Source organism: Gordionus sp. m RMFG-2023, chromosome 1 (assembly GCF_954871325.1).
Source record: "Gordionus sp. m RMFG-2023 chromosome 1, tfGorSpeb1-WG-v2, whole genome shotgun sequence".
In the NCBI taxonomy this organism is placed as follows: domain Eukaryota; kingdom Metazoa; phylum Nematomorpha; class Gordioida; order Chordodea; family Parachordodidae; genus Gordionus; species Gordionus sp. m RMFG-2023.
The window spans coordinates 6,814,917-6,838,080 of NC_088775.1; the positions used below are offsets into that span (position 1 = coordinate 6,814,917).

Sequence of the window (23,164 nt, forward strand, 5' to 3'; positions counted from 1 at the left end):
TGATTGCTTCTTAAAAATACTGGGAATTTTTTTTTAAAGATATAAAATATTCTTAATATCGGGCAAAATTTTTGGACTTAAGTAGGGGAATATTATTTTGACACATTAGGTATGTTAAATATATATTGCACATTTAAATTATAATTTGGAAAAAATTTTTTTTAAAAAAATATGGATTGGATAATAGCTAAAAATGGAATGATTTTTTTTAATTAAAAAAAATAGGAATATTTTATGAGATTTATTTGGTTTAAAGGAGTATCTTGAGTAAGAACACTTTCATTTGAGCTTAAATTAATATGAAATATAATAAATCCAATATAAATAAACGCACACTATAATTCGTGGAATTTTATAAGTTGGTTGTGAAAATGTTATAATAAAACTAGCCGTTACAGAGTTAATGGGAGGGAGAAGAGATAAATATATTTAAGCATTGATTGCACTTTTTGAAGGCGAAAAAAAAACAATACATTATGGGAGGAAATAATTTATCTTAGGCGTTAATTAAACTTGTCCGTTCTTCCTCGTAGCCTTCTCCCGTGCCCGCGAGATACGAATCATTATTTTTGTTGTTTTGCGTGGTTCGAGTAGAGTTGAGGGTCGAGTTGGACATGGACAGGTTGGGCGTGGAAAACTGTACGAAACTGTCTTCGTGGTCCTTGCCAGATACTCTGGCTTCCAGGGTGATGTTTTCGAAGGTGGAATTGCTGTTAAAGGACTTTTAAAAATATTTTTAAAAAATTTATTACAATTTCTGAATGCTAACTCATTTATCAAACGAGGTCATCTTAAATTTTGCCCCGTTGACGGGTCTAATCAAATCCGAGCCAAATATTTACATTTTTTTGAATGAAAAATTAAATAAATAGGATAAATTGCAATATATATTTTCCTAGTGTGGTTAAAAAATTCGCTAAAAATGGTGCGCTAATTTTATAGTTTTAATAATTATTTTAGTCAAAAAAAATCCACAGTTAAATAAAATTGTAACTGAAGTTCTATGAATTGATAATTTCTAGTGTTCAAGCTCGAGTTACAATTTTTACCGAGTATTTTTCCTACTATGTAACAATCAAAATTACAAAAAAACCTTCCCGCGAATATTGTTATTGGACATTCTCCTGACATCCCTACTAGTTGGTATATCTCCACCGCCATTATCATTATTGTCTAAGAGAGAAATCCCATCCTCATCACCAACGAATTCGACATTTTTAAAGGAGCCACCACTTCTTTCGGTAAAACGCTGAACGAATCGTCGCCACAGTGTATCTTTCGCGGGTCCGCTATTTTGTTCGTCGGTATCTCCCTCCGATAGTGCGCAAGAATCCACGGCAGGTAGGGAAAATTTTCCGTCACGAGGTGTCCTAATGTTGGTGGTCTCTTGTACCAGGGCCGTGTACTTGTATTCGAGCCTAGGCAATAAAATTTCAATGTTATTTACCTTTTAAAAGTATGTTGGTGTCTTTAGTAATTACAATATCATTGTAGGGTATAATTAAAATAGTATCGCTCTTAAATGCATTCAGCATTTCTTCAGAGTACAAGAATATTTATTTTTCTCATCTCTACAATTATAAATAAGAAATTAATTTTTATAAGATACAAACTTAATTAAGCTATAATAAAATAAATTTATATACTATACATTAGAATATTATATTGAAACGAACTAGTCATTACTTTTGGTTCTTCTTCCATAAGAATAACAATACCGAAAGCAGGACCACACCGGCACTCATTGAAGTCAATACTATTAAACGTATCTTTGAACATAATTATGTGTAGTAAAATCATGTTAAAAATGGTCCTTTACATGCCAACATATTTACTTATGTGTTGATAAAACAATTGATCATTTTAAAAGGCTAAAGATTACAGCCAAATCCCTATTAAATCATTGATAAACCTAATTTGACACTTTAAGTAGATACTCCTCTATACTACAAAAATTATTACCAAATCAACTAATTCCTTTATCCATAAGGAGAAATGTTATCTAATTTTGGTAATAGCTCCCTAAATACACCCCTATTTGAGTTCTAGAGGAAGAGGGAAGGGGGTCGCTCAAATTAGAAACTTTAGAATAAAAATAATTATAAACTTTGTAATTCAACGATGAGCAAGATTGAACCAGGGCGGAAGAGAAGGAATTATCGTCAATCGTTCTACAATATCTATTTAAAAAAATAATAAAATAATATATAATTCGATGATGTGTCGTTTTAATTATTTTGTTGTAATATATTTGAATTTAATCGTAAAGGGGTCACCGATGGATGACATATTTTACCATTTTTTTGAGTGCGCGTGAATCGAAATTTTCGACAAGCGAAAAAAAAAAGATAGTAAAACTAAATTAATCCGGAGCCGTGGCCATTAAAGTTGAGCAGAAAAACCTGTACCAACCCCCTTTATAAAAATTTACCACCTTCGGCGGCCGATATTTCCAAATTATAAATTACACGTTTTTAATTATAATGTTGTCCCCTTCATATATTTTATTCTCAATACTCTATTGCCAATGTAAAAGAGTTATTATTTAGAACATGAATAATTTAAAAAAACCCTCATTTACAATGAATGCAATGCTTTATTATAATATATTGTCACGAATATAAATTCGCTGATAGAATGTTTAACCCTTTTAAATCACACTTAAAAAAGATAGCAGAAAATTATCCAGATAAGTTTTATTGAAAAATAATGACTGCGATTGTATGCAATATATAAATTTGGTCGATGTTTAGCAAAATAATAAAAGTATAAAATAATTTTTTTTACAGCAATATGTTTTTGTCCTATCTTATCTAAAAAATTTATTAGATAACCTCCCTCCCCCTCCCATAAATTAATACTACATTTAGCTAACCCCCCCCCCTTAAAAAATTGGAAACAAACTGTACCACTCCCCGCTCATGTAGACGTGGGACTTGAGAAGAGATAAAACTGGTTCGGAAAAGAGGTTATGACAAGCAGATTGGGCGAAATGACTAAGAAAGGATGAGATGAAAACTGAATAGAAAAATTGTAAAATTATAATATCCCACCATTATTAATGTTAACGAAATCTCGTGTCTTAGTCAATATTTTTCTGGTTAAAATATCGAGTTAGCCGTTTTTAAAAAATCGGCTCAAATCCAGTTGTTTAACAACACCTAATGGTTTTCCATAACTTATATATATCATGGTGGTAATAAATGGACTGTAGCATTTAACTATTGTTTTTAAACGGCTCGTTTTGAGGCGATTTTTAAAAACGGCAAGCCTCAAGATTTCTATAATGTATGTCTAGACCTTTGTTCCTTCTATGAGGCAAAATGTTCAGGCTTGGGGAATATTTTTACTGGATGAAGTATTGAGTTAGCCGTTTTTAAAAATCGGCTCAAAACGAGGCCTAGTAACAACACCACATCTTACTATCATTATTGATATTTTATAATAAGTATAACGCATATAATTTAAAATGACTCCTTTTTTAAATATCTGCTATCCGATTTATTTGCATTCATTAATTTTAATAAATATATTTTTTTTTAAATTTAAATTATAATAAACCTTCCGGGATAACGGTAAATAACTTGTTTGCCATTAGAACATTCGCCCTTCACGATCCTGAAATCCTTTTCGGAACATATAGGGCACGCGTGCATACTTTTAAGCATTATCCTAAAATGGCAACCATCACATGTTCCTTTATTAATAAATTTTTTTTTTAAATAGCGTTAAGTAGGACACGGTGAGAAATATAATATTTTTTAAGCCACATTTTATATTAATTTATTGTTTTTATTGAAACCTAATTTGCATTCATCGGGCAGGTAAATATGTTCGGTAGGCGATATATTATCCTCCTCGAGGTTGAAAAAGGGATTCAAATCGATTTTCCGTTGACGCGTCAGTTTTTCCGCGGTTATGGAAAGGGCGGATATGTCGCATATTAGGGTTATAAGAGTAGATCGGCCATTAGGGCAAGCTAAGGTAGGCGTGTTGGAACGGTATAGGAAATGGACGTTGTCTAAATTCAATGAAAGAATGAGGTTATAATTCGTTAAAATTTGGGAGGAACAAAATAAATATATAAAGCCATTTACCAGGTTGAGCACTGAGTTGTTTAGAGAAACCATCTTTTCCGGCAAACGACGTTTTGTTCTCCTTAAATTTAAATTCCTCATTCAAAGCTCGAGCGATAAGGGGTACTTTGGCCGTTCCCACTGCTAGCAATTTATCGCCTAGGCTAACGGATAAAACTCTTTTGTTATTACCTTTAACAACATAAATTATTATATTCCACCAGGAAAAAAAAGTAAAAGTGATAAGAGTATCGTACTTAGGAATTGGTTTTATGGCTAGAGGCAGAATATGGGTGAGGCTGGACAGATTATGCAAAAATATTTTTATCAAATAGGCTTGTTCTCAATTTTTTTAAGGCTTAACAATTAGACAAAATTTATGACTTTTTCCATCGTAAGGGTAAAAAAAAAATTATGGGTGAGGCTAGAACAATTTGTATAAAATTATTTTACGAACTGGATAAAAGAAAATTTTTATGCGGCATATGCTGGCTTTTAATTTACTGGCTTTGCTTCTACTAGGATAGCAAAATCATTCTGGCAAGTATTTACCATGTGCATGGTTATTTGGGCAGTAAAATAAAATATGTTTTTTTTAAAACTATGTTTGTGAGTATCATTCAACGAAGGAATTAAATGACTTTTGCCAGTAATTATTTCGAAAGAATTGTAAGGAACAACGATGGAACGGCACACCGAAGGCGAATTCTGGGTTAAAAAATAATAATAATTAGAGGTAAAGGATTTGCTTTAGGGAAATTTTATAAATGTTAAAAAACCTTAAAATATCCGTTTTTCACGTCTCCCTGGCTATGATCACCAAGAGGGTCATTCCCGTTGACATTAGTGCCACTACCTTCTTCGTTATCTTCATCGTCGCTACAAACGATAGGTAATAAAGGGTCTATCGATTCGCTATCATGGCAAAGTTCGAAGCTGAAGGAGTAATGGTATTTAGTACCACCCGATGTGAACAGGGGCTCGGAGTCGACCAATTTCAACCTTATATATAACATTATTAAATATTATATCCATAATTGGAAATATATTTCATATTTTTAAAATGGAGAAATTTTAAGATAATATATGTAATAGTTTATGTTTTCTAGGGGAATAATTTAAAATCTGAATAATAGGGTTTTTTTAAAAAAAAAATGGAGATTGAGAATCACGACTGTTTTTAGGATCGATTTTATTGTTAATAGTAACTACCGAAATTTAATAAAACTGAATAGAAAATAAAACGAGAAAGTAATGATGTTTTAAAATAATTTTTTTTTAAAAATTTGTTTACCCGGAAAGTGCCCTAAAATCGTATCTATCCGTTTCATTTCCGTTTCCCACTTTTTCTTGCAATTTGCAATCGCTGACGCATTTAGGGAGCAACCCGTTATTCTTCGAAGGCTTAGTTCCGACCCCGCAAGACTTGCAAGCAGCTACGGTCAACATTCCCGGATTATTATTCGAGCCGTAATAATGATCTAAATCTATTACCGTCCCCTCCGGGCAAGGTTCGCAATGCATCTTCTTACCGTTATCGCCGGTTTCGTTGTGTTCATTAACCTTTATAGAGGAATTATTCGCGGAGGCGAGAGAGGACGCATTGAGAATAGGACTACTTATCAGCTCAAGTACAGGCGGTTTTGGTTTGGGAGAGAGGGAATAAAAGTGTCCCGGGGGACAGGGTAGGCATAAGTTGGGGTCTATATCCCTAGAGGGGCGCAAAAAAAAGGGATTATTTTTTTTTTTTTTAAATCTTCCTATTTTTATTTTATGTTTATTTTAGAAATTTACTCGTTTTCGGGATTCGAAGATGTTATACAAGGGACACATGAGTCAGCTCCCCCTTTTATAATTTCTTTCGATGTTGAATATACCAAGGCCACGTTCGTCATGTTTATAGTGTATATATAGGCACTAAACATATTTTTATTTATAAAATTTTAATAACCAATAGGAGTTGTGCTAGACTGGCCCAATTAAAATTATTTTTTGGATACCTGGCCACGATATTAAACCAGGGTCAGAAAAAGAATTTATTTTTCAGCCCTGAAAATGGGTATCTCCCAAGTATGATAAAAAAAAAATTAACAAATGATTCTTGAAGTTTAATTAAAGACAAATTTTTAAGCCCAACAAAATAATATTTTTAAAAAAGGATTGAAATTTTACTGACCCAAACTATTAGTAAAAGTTTCTAATAAAGAAAGTCTATTATAAACAAATCAAACATAATTAACCATTCATTACCTACAATAATCGCCCTCTAGCTCACTGCCTTCTCCTGAAGCGTTCTTTGGGTGTATAGAAACTCCGAAAGGTTTTTGCAGAATCCACCTGAAAGAAGGGAACATGGATGACTGAAAGTTAGCAGAACTCTTGACCTTGTAAGCGAAGGTGAGTCTATTTTGCGAATTTTTAGAGTAGAAGCGAGGTTTACGCTTAACAGTCACGTGAGATGATCTATGAGTATTCTGACGACTGAGTTCAGATAAAAATTGGGCCCGCGTCCATTTCCTGATAATTTGAGCCAATTTGTTGGGAGTTGTCTGGTAAATTTTTCAATATTAATTAATAATGATCGATTTATATAATGCAATACTTCATCATATTAGTTTGGTTCAGTAAGAGTGACCCTATTACATATTAAAATGGAGGTTCAATTGAGGGCTAGACGAATGGTGGAAAGGGGGGAGGGTAGATATATATGTTACTCCATAGGGGAGTCCTATCATTATTTGTTTAGAGAAGATAGACGACACTGTGCTGCTTTATACAAGTATATAATTATTTTTTGTTTTGTCTTTGCCAAGCAATTTATATTATTTCCAAACACTCCTACCAGGAATCTAATGACAACTACGGATTAAAATTGATCAGTTGTGCCAAACCGAACGGCAAAACAAACAAAAAAAACGTTATAGTTTTCCGAACCGTAACTAAGCCATAACCGTTATGAAAAAATTTGGCAAGGAGAAACGTGAAACGTTATAAATACTTTCGCCCCGGTGTAACTCCTTTTATAGCGGTTTTCAAAATTATATTTATTGGATTCCATATAAAATCGAATTAAAAACATGGTTTTCGAGGGAGCCCTCGGGATTTTGGTAAACTTTTATAAATACAAACTAAGATACACGTAACTAAAGCATTGTACACATTGTAGCATCCCTGCTCTAATATTATTTTTTAGATATCAAGGATGTAAGTATGCGAAATGGCCTATTATTACGCTCATCGATTATCACCCAGTTATATAGAATTACAAATAACGATGATTCTAATTAGTGATCTGCATCGGGCCTAATTATTCAAGCCCGGCCCGGCCCGAAATTTATTTTTAAAAGTTTTGCTGGCCAGAATTTATTTAAATATAGAAGTTACTTTTTTGTAAAAATATAATTTAAATTTTTTTTAAAAATTATTATACCAAAAATAAAAGATACACCTGATTAAAATCAGATTTTTAAAATTTTTAAAAAAAACGCGCTACACATTGCAGCTAACATGTACAAAATTTCACCCAAATTTCAAGGAGTCAAGAGAATTGTGATGGATTTAGACATGGAATGAATGGATTCCTTATTTATTTTAAAATGATTCGGTAGAAATTTATACGTTATTTGTGTTACGTTAGTCGATTTGTTATTTCTTGCGCGTAAAGTAATTTCAAATTCAACAATTATTGATTTTGGTTGTTTATTTTTAATATTGATTACTATTATTAAGATTATTATAAGGTGTTAAACGAAAATAATATATACGATGATTAATTCTAAAAAAAAATTCAATAAAAACCGGAGCGAATCAATTTGGATTTAGAAACAGGAATGAACCGATATAAATTGGTTTAAACTGGATTTGGAACTAAACCATTTTAAAGTTATCAACTATAACCCGGAATGAAATTGAACCTATAGGTTCGACGCTCCGGAGAAAACGATAAATTATTTTCCAGTGGTAGGCGGTAGACTTTAGACAAACCTTTTAAAAAACCAATATATATATATTAACCTTGACGAAATATAACACGCAGCCCTCAGCAATACGCTGGTCGCCATCCGTCGCGCTGATAGCGAATTCAAAGGTCACGCTACCATAAGGGAGCATTGGTTTAACGGCCGCATCGACCGATAACATGTAGTATTTGAAGTAAGCCGATTTGTAGCTCTGGGTCGTTTCTTTTTCCGGAAACTCCTTGCCAGGGATAGGATGCGATTTTGTGTAGGTGCCAATATATCCTGCTGGCCCTCCAACCCTCCATCCTTCTTCACTCGAACATTTCCCTTTTATAAAATGAGTGTTACTATATTGATCGTATTTTAATTATGTTTTGGCGCGACTCAAATTTTATTTATAGGATTTTTCAACTCTGGACCGTATTCATACGGAATATGTTAGCGTTGATGTGTTATTTTTTTCAATTGAGTCATTTTTTGAGCGCTTAAATTTAAAAATCTGATTTTACCTGAAATGTATTCCAGCATGTTTAGAATACCTATCTCATGAATTGTAGACAATTTTGCCGTTAACCTTCGAGTCATTCATAATTTGTGTAAAAAAAAAATCTATGGAAAAACCAATATAAATTATATTAAGTTCAAAAGTTGGTGAAAAAACTGTAGGATTCATAGAAGTAGGTACTCAAACATGTAGAAGTAGATACTCAAACATGTAGAAGTAGGTACTCAAACATGTAGAAGTAGGTACTCAAACATGTAGAAGTAGGTACCCAAACATGTAGAAGTAGGTACTCAAACATGTAGAAGTAGGTACCCAAACATGTAGAAGTAGGTACTCAAACATGTAGAAGTAGGTACCCAAACATGTAGAAGTAAGTACCCAAACATGTAGAAGTAGGTACCCAAACATGTAGAAGTAGGTACCCAAACATGTAGAAGTAGGTACCCAAACATGTAGAAGTAGGTACCCAAACATGTAGAAGTAGGTACCCAAACATGTAGAAGTAGGTACCCAAACATGTAGAAGTAGGTACTCAAACATGTAGAAGTAGGTACTCAAACATGTAGAAGTAGGTACTCAAACATGTAGAAGTAGGTACCCAAACATGTAGAAGTAGGTACCCAAACATGTAGAAGTAGGTACCCATACATGTAGAAGTAGGTACTCAAACATGTAGAAGTAGGTACTCAAACATGTAGAAGTAGGTACTCAAACATGTAGAAGTAGGTTCTCACATATGTTGGAATACATTCCTGGTAAAATCCGATTCTTAAATTTAAAAAAAAAACGTGTTCAAAAAATGATTTAAAGTTGAAAAAAATAACACATTGCCGGAAAATACACGTCGCAGCTAACACATATTAATCATATTTAAATATTCCGCCATCGGTAAAGGAATGGCATATATATTGATTTCGAAAAAAGCCTCCATTAATAACATATTATATAATATTCTAATTTTTACCTTTTTTTTGTTCTTATCATGATAATTTAATTTGCAGAATTTTGAATTTGGACTTTTATAAAATGAGATGGTTTCTTTCTTTCTTTCCTTCCTGGTTGATCTTATCCAAACCCCGTTAATAAGTGATAAATAAGAAGAAAAAATTAAACCGCTAAATCAATTCCTCCTAAATGAATCACAATAACAGCATTTTGAAATAATATCAAGGTTTAAAAAAAAATAGTGGTACTTTCCTAAAGTTGATAAACGGCTTACCCAATATTTTAGCCAAAAAAATATTATGCAAGCCCGAAAACTTTGCTAGTAGATGGCGGAAAGGTTTAGGCATCTATTAACGAAATCTCGAGGCTTGGATAATATTATTTTGGATAAAATTTTAACTTAAACTTGGGCGAAATCGAGCCATCTAACAAAAGCTACCACTTTCGTTAGGGTTAGCTGGGCATTTCGACATGGTTCTTAGCTTTGACCCGTTTCCTAGTCCGTCCTTCGCGATATAATCCCTCAGAGGGGGCGAATATTAAATTACGACTTTATATATATATATATATATAATAAAATAAAATACCTGTGAGCGTATAGCAAAAAGCGTTTAAGTAAGGGGGCATAGTAAACCATTTGTCGTAGTAAAAACCGTACCTAGGAATGGTTCCAGCAGGACATTTTTGATATTCTTATCATGTGAATAATATGGAAGAGAAAAAAATAATTGCAGATTTATTCTTGAATATATTTTTCAAAACTTAAAATTTTTTGCTATTTGTTGTAGTTTCAGTGAAGTGGAAAAATCCGGTCCGAAGAACTGATATTCGGCCCGAACCTTTGGAAATTTTTATTTTAAAATGATTGACAAGATTAAATTTATTATGTAAGATATTTCTAGCCCTTCACCCCCTACCTCCTTTACCAATTTTTTTTCCCTTAGACTCCTTAAGTTTCTTGTTATATAGATCATTATCATCTATAAGATATCTTTGATTATATTTTTTAACCAACTTGCAGTGTTTTACACAAAAAAAAAATGAATATATAAACAAATTTTAATAATGTGCTAATTATTTCTAATTGATCAATATATCCCCTTTTTCCTAGTTCTGGGTCAAAGGGTAGTATACTAAATATTTGTTTTTTGAGAAATTGATGGCAGTCATTCGTGGTCATCGATGAGCAACTTGAATTATACAAACCAATTCTGAACCTTCCATTTCCAAAATAGAGATTTAACGTGTTGGTCTAAAAGGGTTTTTCAAATTTTATATAATGATGCCATACATAATAATAGGGTTCCCATTAGTGATCTGCATTGGACCTAATTTTTCAAGCCCAGCCTAGATTTTTAAAAAAGTTGTCATGCCCAGCCCGGATTCGAACAAAATTTTTTTTATTTTTCCCGAAAAGCCCGACCCGAAATATAAATTATTTGCTAACCCGGCCAGGTCCGAATTTATTTAAATAAAGAAAAATTCAGTATATTTTTTGATCGTAAAAAAAATATTGTACAAATAAAAAATATGAGAGCCTTGTTTCTTGCAAGAATTTTCAAATATATCAATTTATTTGACATAATTTTTATATCATAAACAAACTATATGACAATTTTTATGATTATATGTAATATTTTATATATTCCCTAAAAATACTTTATAAATTGTTTGTATTTATTGATTTTAAAAAAATATAGAAATTTTTTTAAAAAAAAACATATTAATTCTAAAAAGAGAAATAAATTATATAATTACCTATGTGCTATGTTGATATAAAAATAAAATCATATCCAAAACATAATTTTAGAAAATTCAAGAAATTTAACAAACAAAGACTTCATAATACAAAGTATAATAATAGATATAATGGAAATTGCAAATGATTATCGAGGAAGAAGGGATGGGAGGGGGGGGGGGGGGGTTAAATAATTTAGGGAAGATGAAGAAAATATATATTAATCGGGCTCCTCGGGGAATGAACCGTGTGAAATTAGATTTTATAATCTGACTAGGCGTTGACGTAAGTAGACGCCTTCTTTTGGGTTTCCTGATTTAGTTCTTAAGGCTCCGCCAATCTTTTTAATTAGGCTAAGAGCCTGATAAGGTTGTCGTGACAACTGGTACGAATTTATACTCATCTGGAATATCCACATATTTATTTGTTTTAAAATCTTCGGTATATTTTAAAATGTCCTTATTGATGTTAGAGGATGAGAGGGAGTCAACGCAGGAGAAGTCCCAAGCTAGAAATAGGCCATTCTCCCAAGGAATTTGTGTAATTTCATCGGGTCGTCCCATCCGTAAAGAGACCTGGAGGTTCTAAAGTAGAAGGAAAGCCTGCGGACTGTAAAGCTCGTTTTATGAGAGCATTGTATCTGTTCTGTTATGCTGGATTGAGCGTCCATTGCTAAAGATGCATTGGAGGCAATGACGACCAGTTTAACTTACTGGCTTTTTGCACTTGGCGCACTTATATGAAACTGAGGCTGCTATATTTAAGCGAATGGCTACAGCAAAACTGAATTCTTGATTTGAAAGTTCGAGATTTTTAGAGGAAATGGCATCCAAGTATTCATGTCCTGAACCTTGGTTGAGGGAAGCTAATAGGGCATGATCTTCAAGATTGCAGGGTCGAAAAGAGGTAATCAACGTACCTTGCCATCGGATTATCCTAATCCTTTTGTTTATGGGAGGCTGTTGGTTGACATTCATCTCCGATTGAGGCTTTCCATATGACATTGGCTTCGTCAGGTGCATCTGGCAAGGACAGGTGATCAGTTATTATTTTGGAGCTTGCCAATCTGGACGAGATGAAACCACTAATTGATAGGGCTATGGGTGATCGTAACCCTAAGCCTCCTTTATTGCAGGGGAGAGTGGCATGATGCCACGAATTGCAGTTAAATTTGAGGTTAGTTATTTTTTCCATGATGTTTTTAATTATGGATTCATATGCTCTTAAGGGTTTAGGATGTTTAAAAACAGCAGTTGACTGTGGGCATATAGGATCTTTGGTATATTGAAGAAATTTTTAATTAAGAAGAAAGATTTATGTGTGGGAAGTTGCATAAGTAGTTCCTCCGTATTGTTTAAATTATTCGTAGTAGCCTGAAAAAAGGCTTCAACTGCTAAGTAACCTCCAAATGGTGAGCCAAGATGTGTTAGTTCTTCGGCCATAACCTCATTAAAGGCGTAGCGAGCTGACATATTCTGTTTTGTTGACGTTTAAGAGGAGGCCTATGTCTGGCATATCCTTTTGCAAAATTTCTAGGGTTTTGTCTATCTCTTCTGGGCTTCCGCTTATAATCCCGTCATCTATGTACCAGATATGAAAATCTAACAGGCAGCTGCTTTTAATTTTTTTAACTAGATTGTCTATTCCTAGACAGAATAACATCGACTCTAGGGGATCACCCTGTTAAATTCCTTCTGAAGAAGAATGCCTATATTCACCATATTGTAAGATGGAGGGAATCGCATAGCAGCTTAAAATGTAGTTGGAGTAGCATGGGAAGCTATTGATGAAGGATTCTAGAAAGACAGACCGTTTTATTGTGTTGTATGCATTGTTAACAATTTTTAATAGGTGTTTATTTAGAGGATTATTTTGAAGATAGATGTGGGTTATATGAGCGGCAGACTCACAGCCGCCTTTGACACCAACCCCTAGTTGAGTTGAAGTGAGAATTGTGGAGACTTTCTCATTGATTCGAGCCGAAATTAATTTTGATACTAATCTCCTAAAGAGGGTGCCTATGGCAATTGGGCGTAGGTCTTTGTTGGGTTTTGTAAGAGAGATTAGTTTTGCTCCAAAAATTGGCTGGGCGAAGGTAGGAACGTCACCATGTAAGATCCTGTTACAAAGGAGAGTTATACTGTTAAGTAGGTTTGAGAATTTAGAAGAGGGATTGTTAGGTCTTGAAGATATATCGGTCTCATGCCTTCAATCGCTCTTACGCCCAATTGCCATAGGCACCCTCTTTAGGAGATTAGTATCAAAGTTAATTTCGGCTCGAATCAATGAGAAAGTCTCCACAATTCTCACTTCAACTCAACTAGGGGTTGGTGTCAAAGGCGGCTGTGAGTCTGCCGCTCATATAACCCGCATCTATCTTCAAAATAATCCTCTAAATAAACACCTAATTAAAATTGACTTTAACAATGCATACAACACATTAAAACGGTCTGTCTTCCTAAAATCATGTAATGATATATTTAAAAATTTAGGCCCGACCCGGCCCAGCCCGAACCAAAATTATTTTAGACGCAGCCCGGCCCGAAACCGCTCGAACCGGACCGGGCTCTGGCCGTGATTTGTAGATCTCTATTTTTCATATCTAACATGATTTGCTAGTTTATCTAGCCACCCAGTAAACATCAGTTCCCTGTGAAAAAATATCTTACAAAAGGTTCCGAAGGTATGAAATTCATCATTAGTCTGCTAATCTATCTTATCAATGGAATATTGATTCTTCCCTGCCATCAATTCCTCATAAAAAACCAAAGATTAAGCGTAATATAGAAAATTAAATTATTAGGAAATAACTTTCGACCAGTACTAGGAAGGTAATAAGATTGATTAAATTAATGAGTGTTTTTTAAGGCATAAATTTAATTTTCATAAAAAATAGATTATTCGTGAAAATAATAAAACCAAATTGTGCACCATTGTCATAAAATGGTTGCAAAAAAATGGGATATAATTAGTGCTGCAAAGTAACGTCAACAAAGTAAAGTCGTTACTAATGCCGTTACATTTTTGACGAAAAGGAACGCCATTCGTTACCTACTTCTAGAGGTAACGTTTTCTTAAAAAAACATCGAAAAAACTTATTTTATTTTATTATATTATAAAAATATCTTTATTTATTTTGAAATTTTATAAATAATTTAAGCCGAGTTTTTAAGTCAAATCAACCACCAAATCCTTTCATTTTTATTTGGTTGTTAAATTTTCAGTCAAGATAATCAAATTAACATTGAATAAAATCAAGATTATTAATTTATATTCTCATTCTCTAATATTATAATTTATTTTATAAAGAATATTATGTCAATAATATATTTTTTCAGCTAAAGATGATTTATTCTGCCCTGGCCACAATATGAAACATTTTTGACACCAGAAAATTAAGGGTACAAAGTCTACACTTTGTAAAATTGTGTCCCAACTCACTTCTTAGATAATTTAAATGTGACACTTAAAGCCAACTCCTCTCCATTTTCCTGTTTGTAAATAAAATTTTAAACATCACTAAAGAAAGACTTACCGGTGGTAAAATTAAGACCGTCAGTGTATGTCCCAGCGGGACTAAAATGGCACATCCCAACTCCTTCCATTTCAATGTTATCTTCAAGGCTCAGGCTTATAGATGTGTTCGTATCTGCGCGTTTAAGATCGTGAATAGAGGTGCTGTTATAATACATACCGGCATTGCAGGGTTGACAATCTACATATTGATTCTTGGAGGAAGGTAGCCTGATAGAACCTTTTAGCGTGTCCGAGCAAATTTTAGGGGATATCCATGAGTATATCAGTTTCCTCTAGTATGATAGTAAGTTACATTAATTAAATTAAGAATGTGCGTTGGGTTTGTTATAATTCCCTTTTCGAGAGGATTTATGGATCACGAATTGATTTATCTTTCGTTACTTTTTCTTTAAAATCTGTAATATTTTTCTTCTTTCTTTTTTCCTCGGGGATATGTTAATTTATTTATTTTACAAAAATTGAACCAAACCTTTTTAGTCTTGGTGTCGCATTCCGAATACGTTTCGATATAATCGGCGACCCTGCACGGCTCCCTTTCAAAGCATTGGGAGGAGCTTTTGGCTAAATTTGGTGTTTGATATAAAAAATATATATATTTAATTTTTTTTTAGGCTACGTCTACAGCTGGTTTAAACTTTTGGTGAACAACAATGTTTTAAGAAATAAGTGTCCAAAAAACTTAAGAACACTAGAAAAAAATAAACTTTGGGCAACATATTCCTTAACATGTATGATTTATTCCAACAAAAATAATAGAAAACAGGCTGACATATTTTGCGGTTTAGAAGATTTTCCTTTTAATTAATTTTCTCGAGTCCGACAAATCAAATGGAGTTTATTTTATTGGGGGAAAAAAAGAAACGTAAACTTAGTTCATTTTATAACGACATTATGATTTGGGTATTTACGAGAATATTTATGAGACGGACAGGCAAGGCAGGATGGTGACCCGGGTAGTGGAGTATAGTAATTTTCCGAACAAGATGGACACTCGGTAGATCCGTTCGGGCTAGAAGTTCCCGCCGGGCATTTATCGCACTGAGAAGCGTAGGCTACACCTATGAAACATGTTTTTTTTAATAAAATTAATCGTTAGGAGTATTCCAAAAAAATTAAACATTTTAGGGTTCAGCTTTTAACCTAAAATAATCTTAGTCCAATTTAAAGAATGTTTACGAGAATGTACAAAAACAAAATTATATGGTAAGTGTATAATTGAGAGAACAAAAATCAATAAAAAATTTTTTACTTTATATAATTCTCAAGCTCAAAAAAATAATAAAGGCCCTCTAGAATATAGAGTAATTACTATATTTTAGCCAAATTTTACCCCCAGTTTTTAGCCGAAAACTATTTGGCCTCAGAGTAGTAGCTCAAATTTGAAAGAAACGAATATAAATTTTAAAACGCCTTAATGCTAAAGGGTTTTCTCCAGCAAGCGTTTGTAGATTGAGCCAAAATTACCCGACATTTAGCCATTACTCAACTATACTCTAGAGTATTAAATATCAGGGGCAAAAAAAAACAAACCTTCGATTTGAATCTTTTGAATAAGAATGGCCATTGTTAAGCTTGGACTTTCTATCACTCCCGCGCTCCTCCAAATTATAATATTTTGACCGGATTTCAAGTCGATCTAGTACAAATAAAAAATATCATTCGATTCTTAGTTATAAATACAATAATCTTACTGAATGAGTTATTTTTAAAAAAATACGCATATTATAAATTATATAACGCATTGCTGTAAAGTGACGTCATTTGTATTCTGCAAAGTAAGAGGTAATGCGTTATATATATATATATGTAAAGTAATGATAAACGGTAATACATTCACCATGCGAAATAACGACGAGTAATTTAAAGAGTCACTTCCTCAAAATAAAGACTAAAGCCTAATCGACAGACTCATGGTTACGCTTATTAGTTCCAAAGATCCTTTCTCGCATTGTGTAATTTTTCAACTTCAAATCAAAGATAATCTTCATTGCTGAAAAAGGCTTCAACTATAAATTTATAATTAACCCCTCACTCATGGTACTGGTATTTAACTATTGGAAGATACATCTTACGAATTGCTTAGATTTTTATCTTTGACAGGGTGGATACCTTGTTTATATATCCGAAATCCAAAATACGTTATTGCATTACAGAAACTTTATTTTCGAAGCGTTCACCTTTAAACTGGTCACTTACAATATCTGTCTATTAGAGCGTTTTTATAAGTCCGTTTTTGTCTTAACATGGGGTAATGATATCATCATTCATGTCATAAACATATGTTAGTCATCAGCACTCTCATAGGCCTACATAAAATTGAAACATATTGAGCCAATCACAGGCAGAACCTAAATATTGTGTACAAAAAATATGGTGGCAAATCATCAAAAAGTGTTGCAATTTTGATAAACCTGTAATCCTTTAAAGATAACCATGTTATCCCCACTTTAAACGATTTCATTACTCGAATTAGTCGGTGGTAATAAATTCATCAATATATCACAACTCCCAATCTACTTGGAGTCATAATACCTATTATTTTGAAAGATTGTACAGATGTTTTATTTTTGGTAACAAAAATAGTTTTTAAGCTTGTCCAATACTCCGCTATCCCAGTTTAAAATAGAAACAAACTTTTAAGAGACGCCCAATGACCAGATATCACTACCACCAGTCAGGAAAAAGAGCAGCATATAAAAGAACATAATATTTAAGAATCTTTATCTTCTCATTTCCGATTAATATATAAAATTATGAAATTGCAATGAAAAAATAATATCTCCACAAATCCGCTAAATGTATTTGGAATTCAGTATCATATCGATAAACAAAAGATCCATCCTGAGGATAGAAGTAACGAAGTAACGCGTTACTTTTTTTTAAAGAAGTGTTTATAAAGCGCTAAAATATTAAATCAGAAAACATTTTTTATTTAAAAAAAAATAGGTCTATTTCAAAATAGAATAGGAATTGTATAAATCAAATAATCTAATTTACTATTCGTAATTATACCAATCAAATAAGTATTAGTAAATTTTTTGATCGAATACTAATAACTTTATTAGCCACTTTGTATTCCTTTTTATGAATCGGACTGTTTTTTAAGATGAAACATATTTGGAAGTATGTCTAACTTATATTACTTCTTCCAATTTCCAATCATTTTCCTCCGTCAGTTCTGGCCATCTAACTTTGGTATCTTTTAAATTTTGACATTGCTCGTTCAAAACCTTTAAAATAAAAGGTAATATTTGATTTAATAAGACTAAAAAAAAATATTTGTCCATAATATTTAATATATCGCTCCTTCTTTTTGATCCGTATAGGAAACTGTGTTTTTGAAAAAAAAGAGGGCATTATTTTACTAAAAAAAGGTGTTATATTTTTCTTAGAGACCTTATTAGTGTATTTCGCAAAGTTAGAGTAATATAATTATTTTATATTATAATCTTCTTTTTCTCCTTTAATGGCGATTAAGAAGATTTACTATAACTTTGCAAAAGATCCTTATTAGTGTACTAGTGTGGTGATTAGAAAAAAAATCTAAGATATATAATGATATCGCAAAGTACAATATTAAAAGACTACGTGACATAGCCGTTTTTAGGCACATAAAGTAGTGATCTGCATCCGGCTTAATTTTTCAAACCCGGCCCGGCCCGAAATTTTTTTAAAAAGTTTTGCTGGCCGGCCCGAACCCTAAATTTATTTTAAATTAATTTACCAGCCACGCCAGGCCCGAATTTATTTAAATATAGAAATTAATTTTTATAATTACTTAAATAAAAGACATATGTTATATAGAGTTTAGTTTCAAAAAATTAAATTAAAATTTTTTATTTTACATAATTCAATATAAAATTGATAAATTTAGATGTATTTAATAAAATTCCCAAGGTCCGACACGGCCCGAAATTTTTTTAAAAATATTAGACCCTGCCCGGCCCGAACCCGATTATTTTAAATAGAATTAGGCCCGAGCCCGGCCCGAAGACCGTTTGGGCCGGGCCGGGCCTCTAACATAAAGGTCATCATGTTCTAAAAAGGATACTAATGTGACTTCAAGAAAAAATCTATAAAAACTAACCATATAATTGAAAAAGGTGTCAATGTTGGAATAACGGTACACGAACTTCAGTTTTCCGGGCTTGACTAATTTGACCGTGTAATACAAGGAAGCGACGCAAAGGTTGGGATAAGACGCTAAAAATTCGCCCGAGGCTCTCCACAGTGATCTTAATATAAATGTAATAATTGAAAAATTTAATGTATAATAAAAAAACTAAGATATCAACATTATTCTGTAGTTTTGATAAAATATTAACAACCTATCATAAGATCAGATACCACTTGAATTGAAAACAGCCAAAAAAAAAAAATTTCCCAAGAAATTCACACCTATCATCAATGGCTTGTAAATTACAGGGTCCTGGTGTTACTTTTGATCGAAATTTTATCGAAATGGATTTCCCTTCGTCCACTCAACTTTTTATTGATGCTACTTTTGATCGAATTTTAAATGAATTTCCCTTCGTCCAATTAACTTTTTATTTTCTCCGCCAAAAAAAATCGATTTTAAGTAATGTTTTTTTAAGTGATAATAAAATATTAGTTTATTTTAGGGCATCGCTTAGGAAATTGGTTAGGGATAAAGCGTGCTCCTACAAAGGCTAAATCTGATTTGAGCGTAACATTTTTAGACGGTAGTAGTAGAGAATCAAGGCAGACCGGAATGAAGCCTAAATCAAGACCAGAAACTGTTCTGTAAATCGGGTACGAAATTAAAATAGTGGACCATATGTTCCTTGAAAATTCGATGACATTAATACCAATCTAGACTGCCGATTTATTTATTAAGATTATACATATATTGAAGCCAGTTGTAGTCAATATCATTCACTTGTAGTTTTATATGTCTTTCAATGGTGGACTTCAATGTACACTTTTTATTGCATTTTGAATGAATTGTAAGACTAAGTTTGTACTAATGTCCAGCACGCCTAAATAATCAAGAGGAGCTAACGATATCGCAACGTTAATGATATGGGTAGCAATTTTTTTTTAAAAAAAAACGTGATTTTCCTATTAAGAATCGATCAAAATTGCGATAAAAATCAATATAATGCTATACTATATTTCATGGGAAAAGGAAAACTATTAACCTGAGCTCACACTTAGGGCATATTTTTAAAAATTTTTTTATTTAAAGTATAGTGAAGAACTCCGTTCTATATTTCGTTGGATATCATGATAACAATAAAATAAAACATGGCTAATTTGGGCTTCGTCGAGACCATGATTTTGCCCAACTTAGACTAGACAGCTGCCCAAAAGAATTTGATTGGGACTCAAAAATTTTGGTCAAAATATGGAGTCACCCGAATTATCAATAGCCCAAATTAGGCAAGTTCAACTGACTATATTATATATTATTATCTCGTTTAAAAAATATATATAATATTTAATAGGGGAAAAGGGAGTAACGTAAAAATAGGGAGGGAACCCCTGACGATAAAATATCGATCATAACTTAATTTACCGCCAAAAGTGGAGTTAGAACATATAACTATCAAAAAATCATAAATTCTTTCGCCAAATATGTCCTTCCCCACCCCCATATATGAACTTGTTAGAACCCTGGCTTATTTGTGAGCCAACCTAATCTAAAAAAATAGTCAATGTACTAATGTTTAAATGGAGATTTAAACTTGGAGCAATTGTATTTAAGGAAATCGGAGGCATCCTTATCGCCAAGGTCCCTGTCCTCGACTCCCTCGCTGAGAGATTTAAATCCGGGAGGCAAGGAATTCCACTCTTCGAACCTCAAACCACCGCCCAACGAGTAAGTGCCGGAGAGGCACGGGTGGCACTCTTGATCTCCTTGAATATCGAGAAAGTAACCGGGCGAACAGGAAAACACTTTTTTTTTTAAAAAAAATTTATTAATAAATTTATTTTATATAAAAATTGTTTTGATCATATTTCGCGCTATTAATTAGCTTCGTGATGGAGCCAAAAGGCTGCGTCTAAGCCACTTTTATGGCAGATACAATCTCAACCGTTACTCTAAGGCTCTAAGGTATCAGCTGATCCCACCGGTATCAAAAAAATTGTACTCATAAAATTCAATACCGGACCGAGTCGAGTATTTCGGTCTGGAACCAATAAAAAATCGGTAAACCCCCAAAACAAAAATTATTCGAATAAAAAGGGGAAAACCTTTTAAATATCCAAATTTATTATTTTGTACATCTTAAATTGATATTTTGGTTTTATATAATTATTTTTATAAAAGTACAAGAACAAGACCAGGTAAAGCGTTTGTTGGATTAATAATTAATGAGATTATTAAATATCGAAAAATATTGGAAAAAACCACCGTTTATAAAAATAAATGTTAGCTCTTTCTAAAGAAATCCCTTAAACAAAACGAATACAAACTGAAAATTCTCAGAGGTGATTTAATTTATCATACACCACTTCATTACTGTTAATTTTACTCATATTTTGCCTTTTAAAATGTTTTATTTTAAGTTTTGTTTTTTGCTGACGTGATTCATAACAGCTGACTATTGTGGATATTATCTTGCCTGACGTAAAAAAAAACTATTCATTTGGATTGCCCTTGTATCAGTGCATTTCACTTCCTATAGTTTTGAGTATACAAATTTAAGATTTGCAATACCCGCCCGAAAAATTTTAATAAACCGGACGGTACAAAAAAATTTCCGGACCGAGTCGGGCAAATTTATTTTGTTGTATAAATATATTTAATGAGTTCTGATATTTCGTGGAAGTTATAATCCATAAAGTATAGCGTTTTTCGTTGTTTATTTTTGCTGTTCAAACAATACATATTTTGGTTTAAGCCTTGTATGTAAAAAAAAATCAATGGAACCGGGCTGGGTTGGACAGAGCCCATTTTCCTGCCGGGTCGGGCCTAAGAATTATAGCATTTGCAGACCTACAATAGAAATAGCATCGTTGCAAAAAGTACGTTAAAGTAGATATTCCAAAATGGAGTAAACTGGAATTTCTGCAAATCCGAATAATTTTTTTCCCCCTTAAATTTTCGCTTGGGTAAGAGCTAGAATATGTTAAATTTGGCGGGAAAGTCGATATACGTAAAATTCCGTGCCAGGGGAAAACCGTTTGCCCTTATCCGGTTCTTTCCGAAAAAAACCCCAATATAGTTTATGAATATAAATTTTTAAAAAATACCAGGAATAAAATAATAAATAAAAGAATTAAAAATGTGATAGGTTGTTTCTATTCAAAATGGGCGAATTTCATAATTGAGAAGTTGCGAAAAAATATTTTATGCGCTCGACAAAAAAAAATCCATTATATTATTATAAAATTATAACATAATTAATCGATGATATATTTAAGATATAATTGATAATTATTTAATATTATATAATTGATAATTATATGTCAATCATTCATTTTTACGAGATACAAAAACGTAGACTGATCATGTTTTTATTCATTAATTTTTTTCACGGATTTTGAAACACAAAAAGAGAAGCCATTTTTGATTTGCAAATTACATAGGCTTGATATGATGTATTCTGAAAATAAGTTGAAGGCTGGAATAAGATAATAATTGACTAATAAAACATTTTGGAGTAAATTGAGAAATAAAATAAATTATGAATTATATTTAAAAAATATGACTAAATTTAAAAAAATAAATAATATTTGACTAAATATAAGTCGAAAAATATATAAGTATTTTCAATATTCGGTGACATACCCACCCTTTATGGGATAAGGACATGCAGTCGACTACACCTGATATCGTTTTATAAAAATTGATGTAAACACATATATAATAACGTATACGTTATACTTATGATTTTTGCAAAAATTGTGGTAACTATAAATTATAAACATGATATATACAATATTTTCTACAAACTATTGTAATAGGAGGTCTCCCAACAACATCTAGAAAGTTGCAACCATGGGACCATTATCATTAGTAGCCGTCAATTGTTCCAAATTAACCCTTTCTTCTATTGCCTGCCTGGTGATTGACGGTCTCTGTGAATCACCGTTGGATTGATATTTGCTGAATTACCGTTTAATAATATATGAGCTATCATTCTTTTTTTTAAAAAAAGACGCTGTTTTAAATGTCAAGCAAATAATCATCTCATTGGACAGTGCGATAATCAACCCCGAAAAATGAAGAATAGACTACGACCAACAGCATTTGTACTTAGATGTATAATCCCGACTAATAATGATCCGAACCTCCCAGGTAGAAGCAATTTAGCCAATAGAAAGTTTCCCTGGAATCCTAAGATCATGTATAGAAACCGTCCATAACCAAGCAGGCACTAAAGAAAATGGATAACTTGAAGCAATTGATAATGGATAAAGATGGAAAAGAAGT

At 32.5% G+C, this 23,164-nt stretch overlaps 1 protein-coding gene across 1 annotated transcript in view; it reads right to left on the minus strand.

Moving 5' to 3' along the window:
* Window positions 1-232: 232 nt before the first annotated feature.
* LOC135931025 (endosome/lysosome-associated apoptosis and autophagy regulator family member 2-like) overlaps window positions 233-23,164 on the minus strand; it is a 29,069-nt gene continuing 6,137 nt past the window's right edge. Inside the window, exons 3-23 of the mRNA XM_065467878.1 lie at window positions 20,469-20,679; window positions 18,848-18,995; window positions 17,904-17,990; window positions 16,291-16,396; window positions 15,669-15,818; window positions 15,230-15,321; window positions 14,759-15,032; window positions 10,073-10,177; window positions 8,091-8,362; window positions 6,327-6,625; window positions 5,871-5,993; window positions 5,371-5,787; window positions 4,856-5,078; window positions 4,679-4,784; window positions 4,098-4,268; window positions 3,803-4,021; window positions 3,562-3,697; window positions 2,009-2,180; window positions 1,687-1,769; window positions 1,094-1,418; window positions 233-721 (exon numbers count right to left, since the gene is read on the minus strand). Coding sequence (XP_065323950.1) covers window positions 497-721; window positions 1,094-1,418; window positions 1,687-1,769; window positions 2,009-2,180; window positions 3,562-3,697; window positions 3,803-4,021; window positions 4,098-4,268; window positions 4,679-4,784; window positions 4,856-5,078; window positions 5,371-5,787; window positions 5,871-5,993; window positions 6,327-6,625; window positions 8,091-8,362; window positions 10,073-10,177; window positions 14,759-15,032; window positions 15,230-15,321; window positions 15,669-15,818; window positions 16,291-16,396; window positions 17,904-17,990; window positions 18,848-18,995; window positions 20,469-20,679 — 3,944 coding nt within the window. The 3' untranslated portion in view covers window positions 233-496. The remainder of the gene's footprint in view (window positions 722-1,093; window positions 1,419-1,686; window positions 1,770-2,008; window positions 2,181-3,561; window positions 3,698-3,802; window positions 4,022-4,097; window positions 4,269-4,678; window positions 4,785-4,855; window positions 5,079-5,370; window positions 5,788-5,870; window positions 5,994-6,326; window positions 6,626-8,090; window positions 8,363-10,072; window positions 10,178-14,758; window positions 15,033-15,229; window positions 15,322-15,668; window positions 15,819-16,290; window positions 16,397-17,903; window positions 17,991-18,847; window positions 18,996-20,468; window positions 20,680-23,164) is intronic.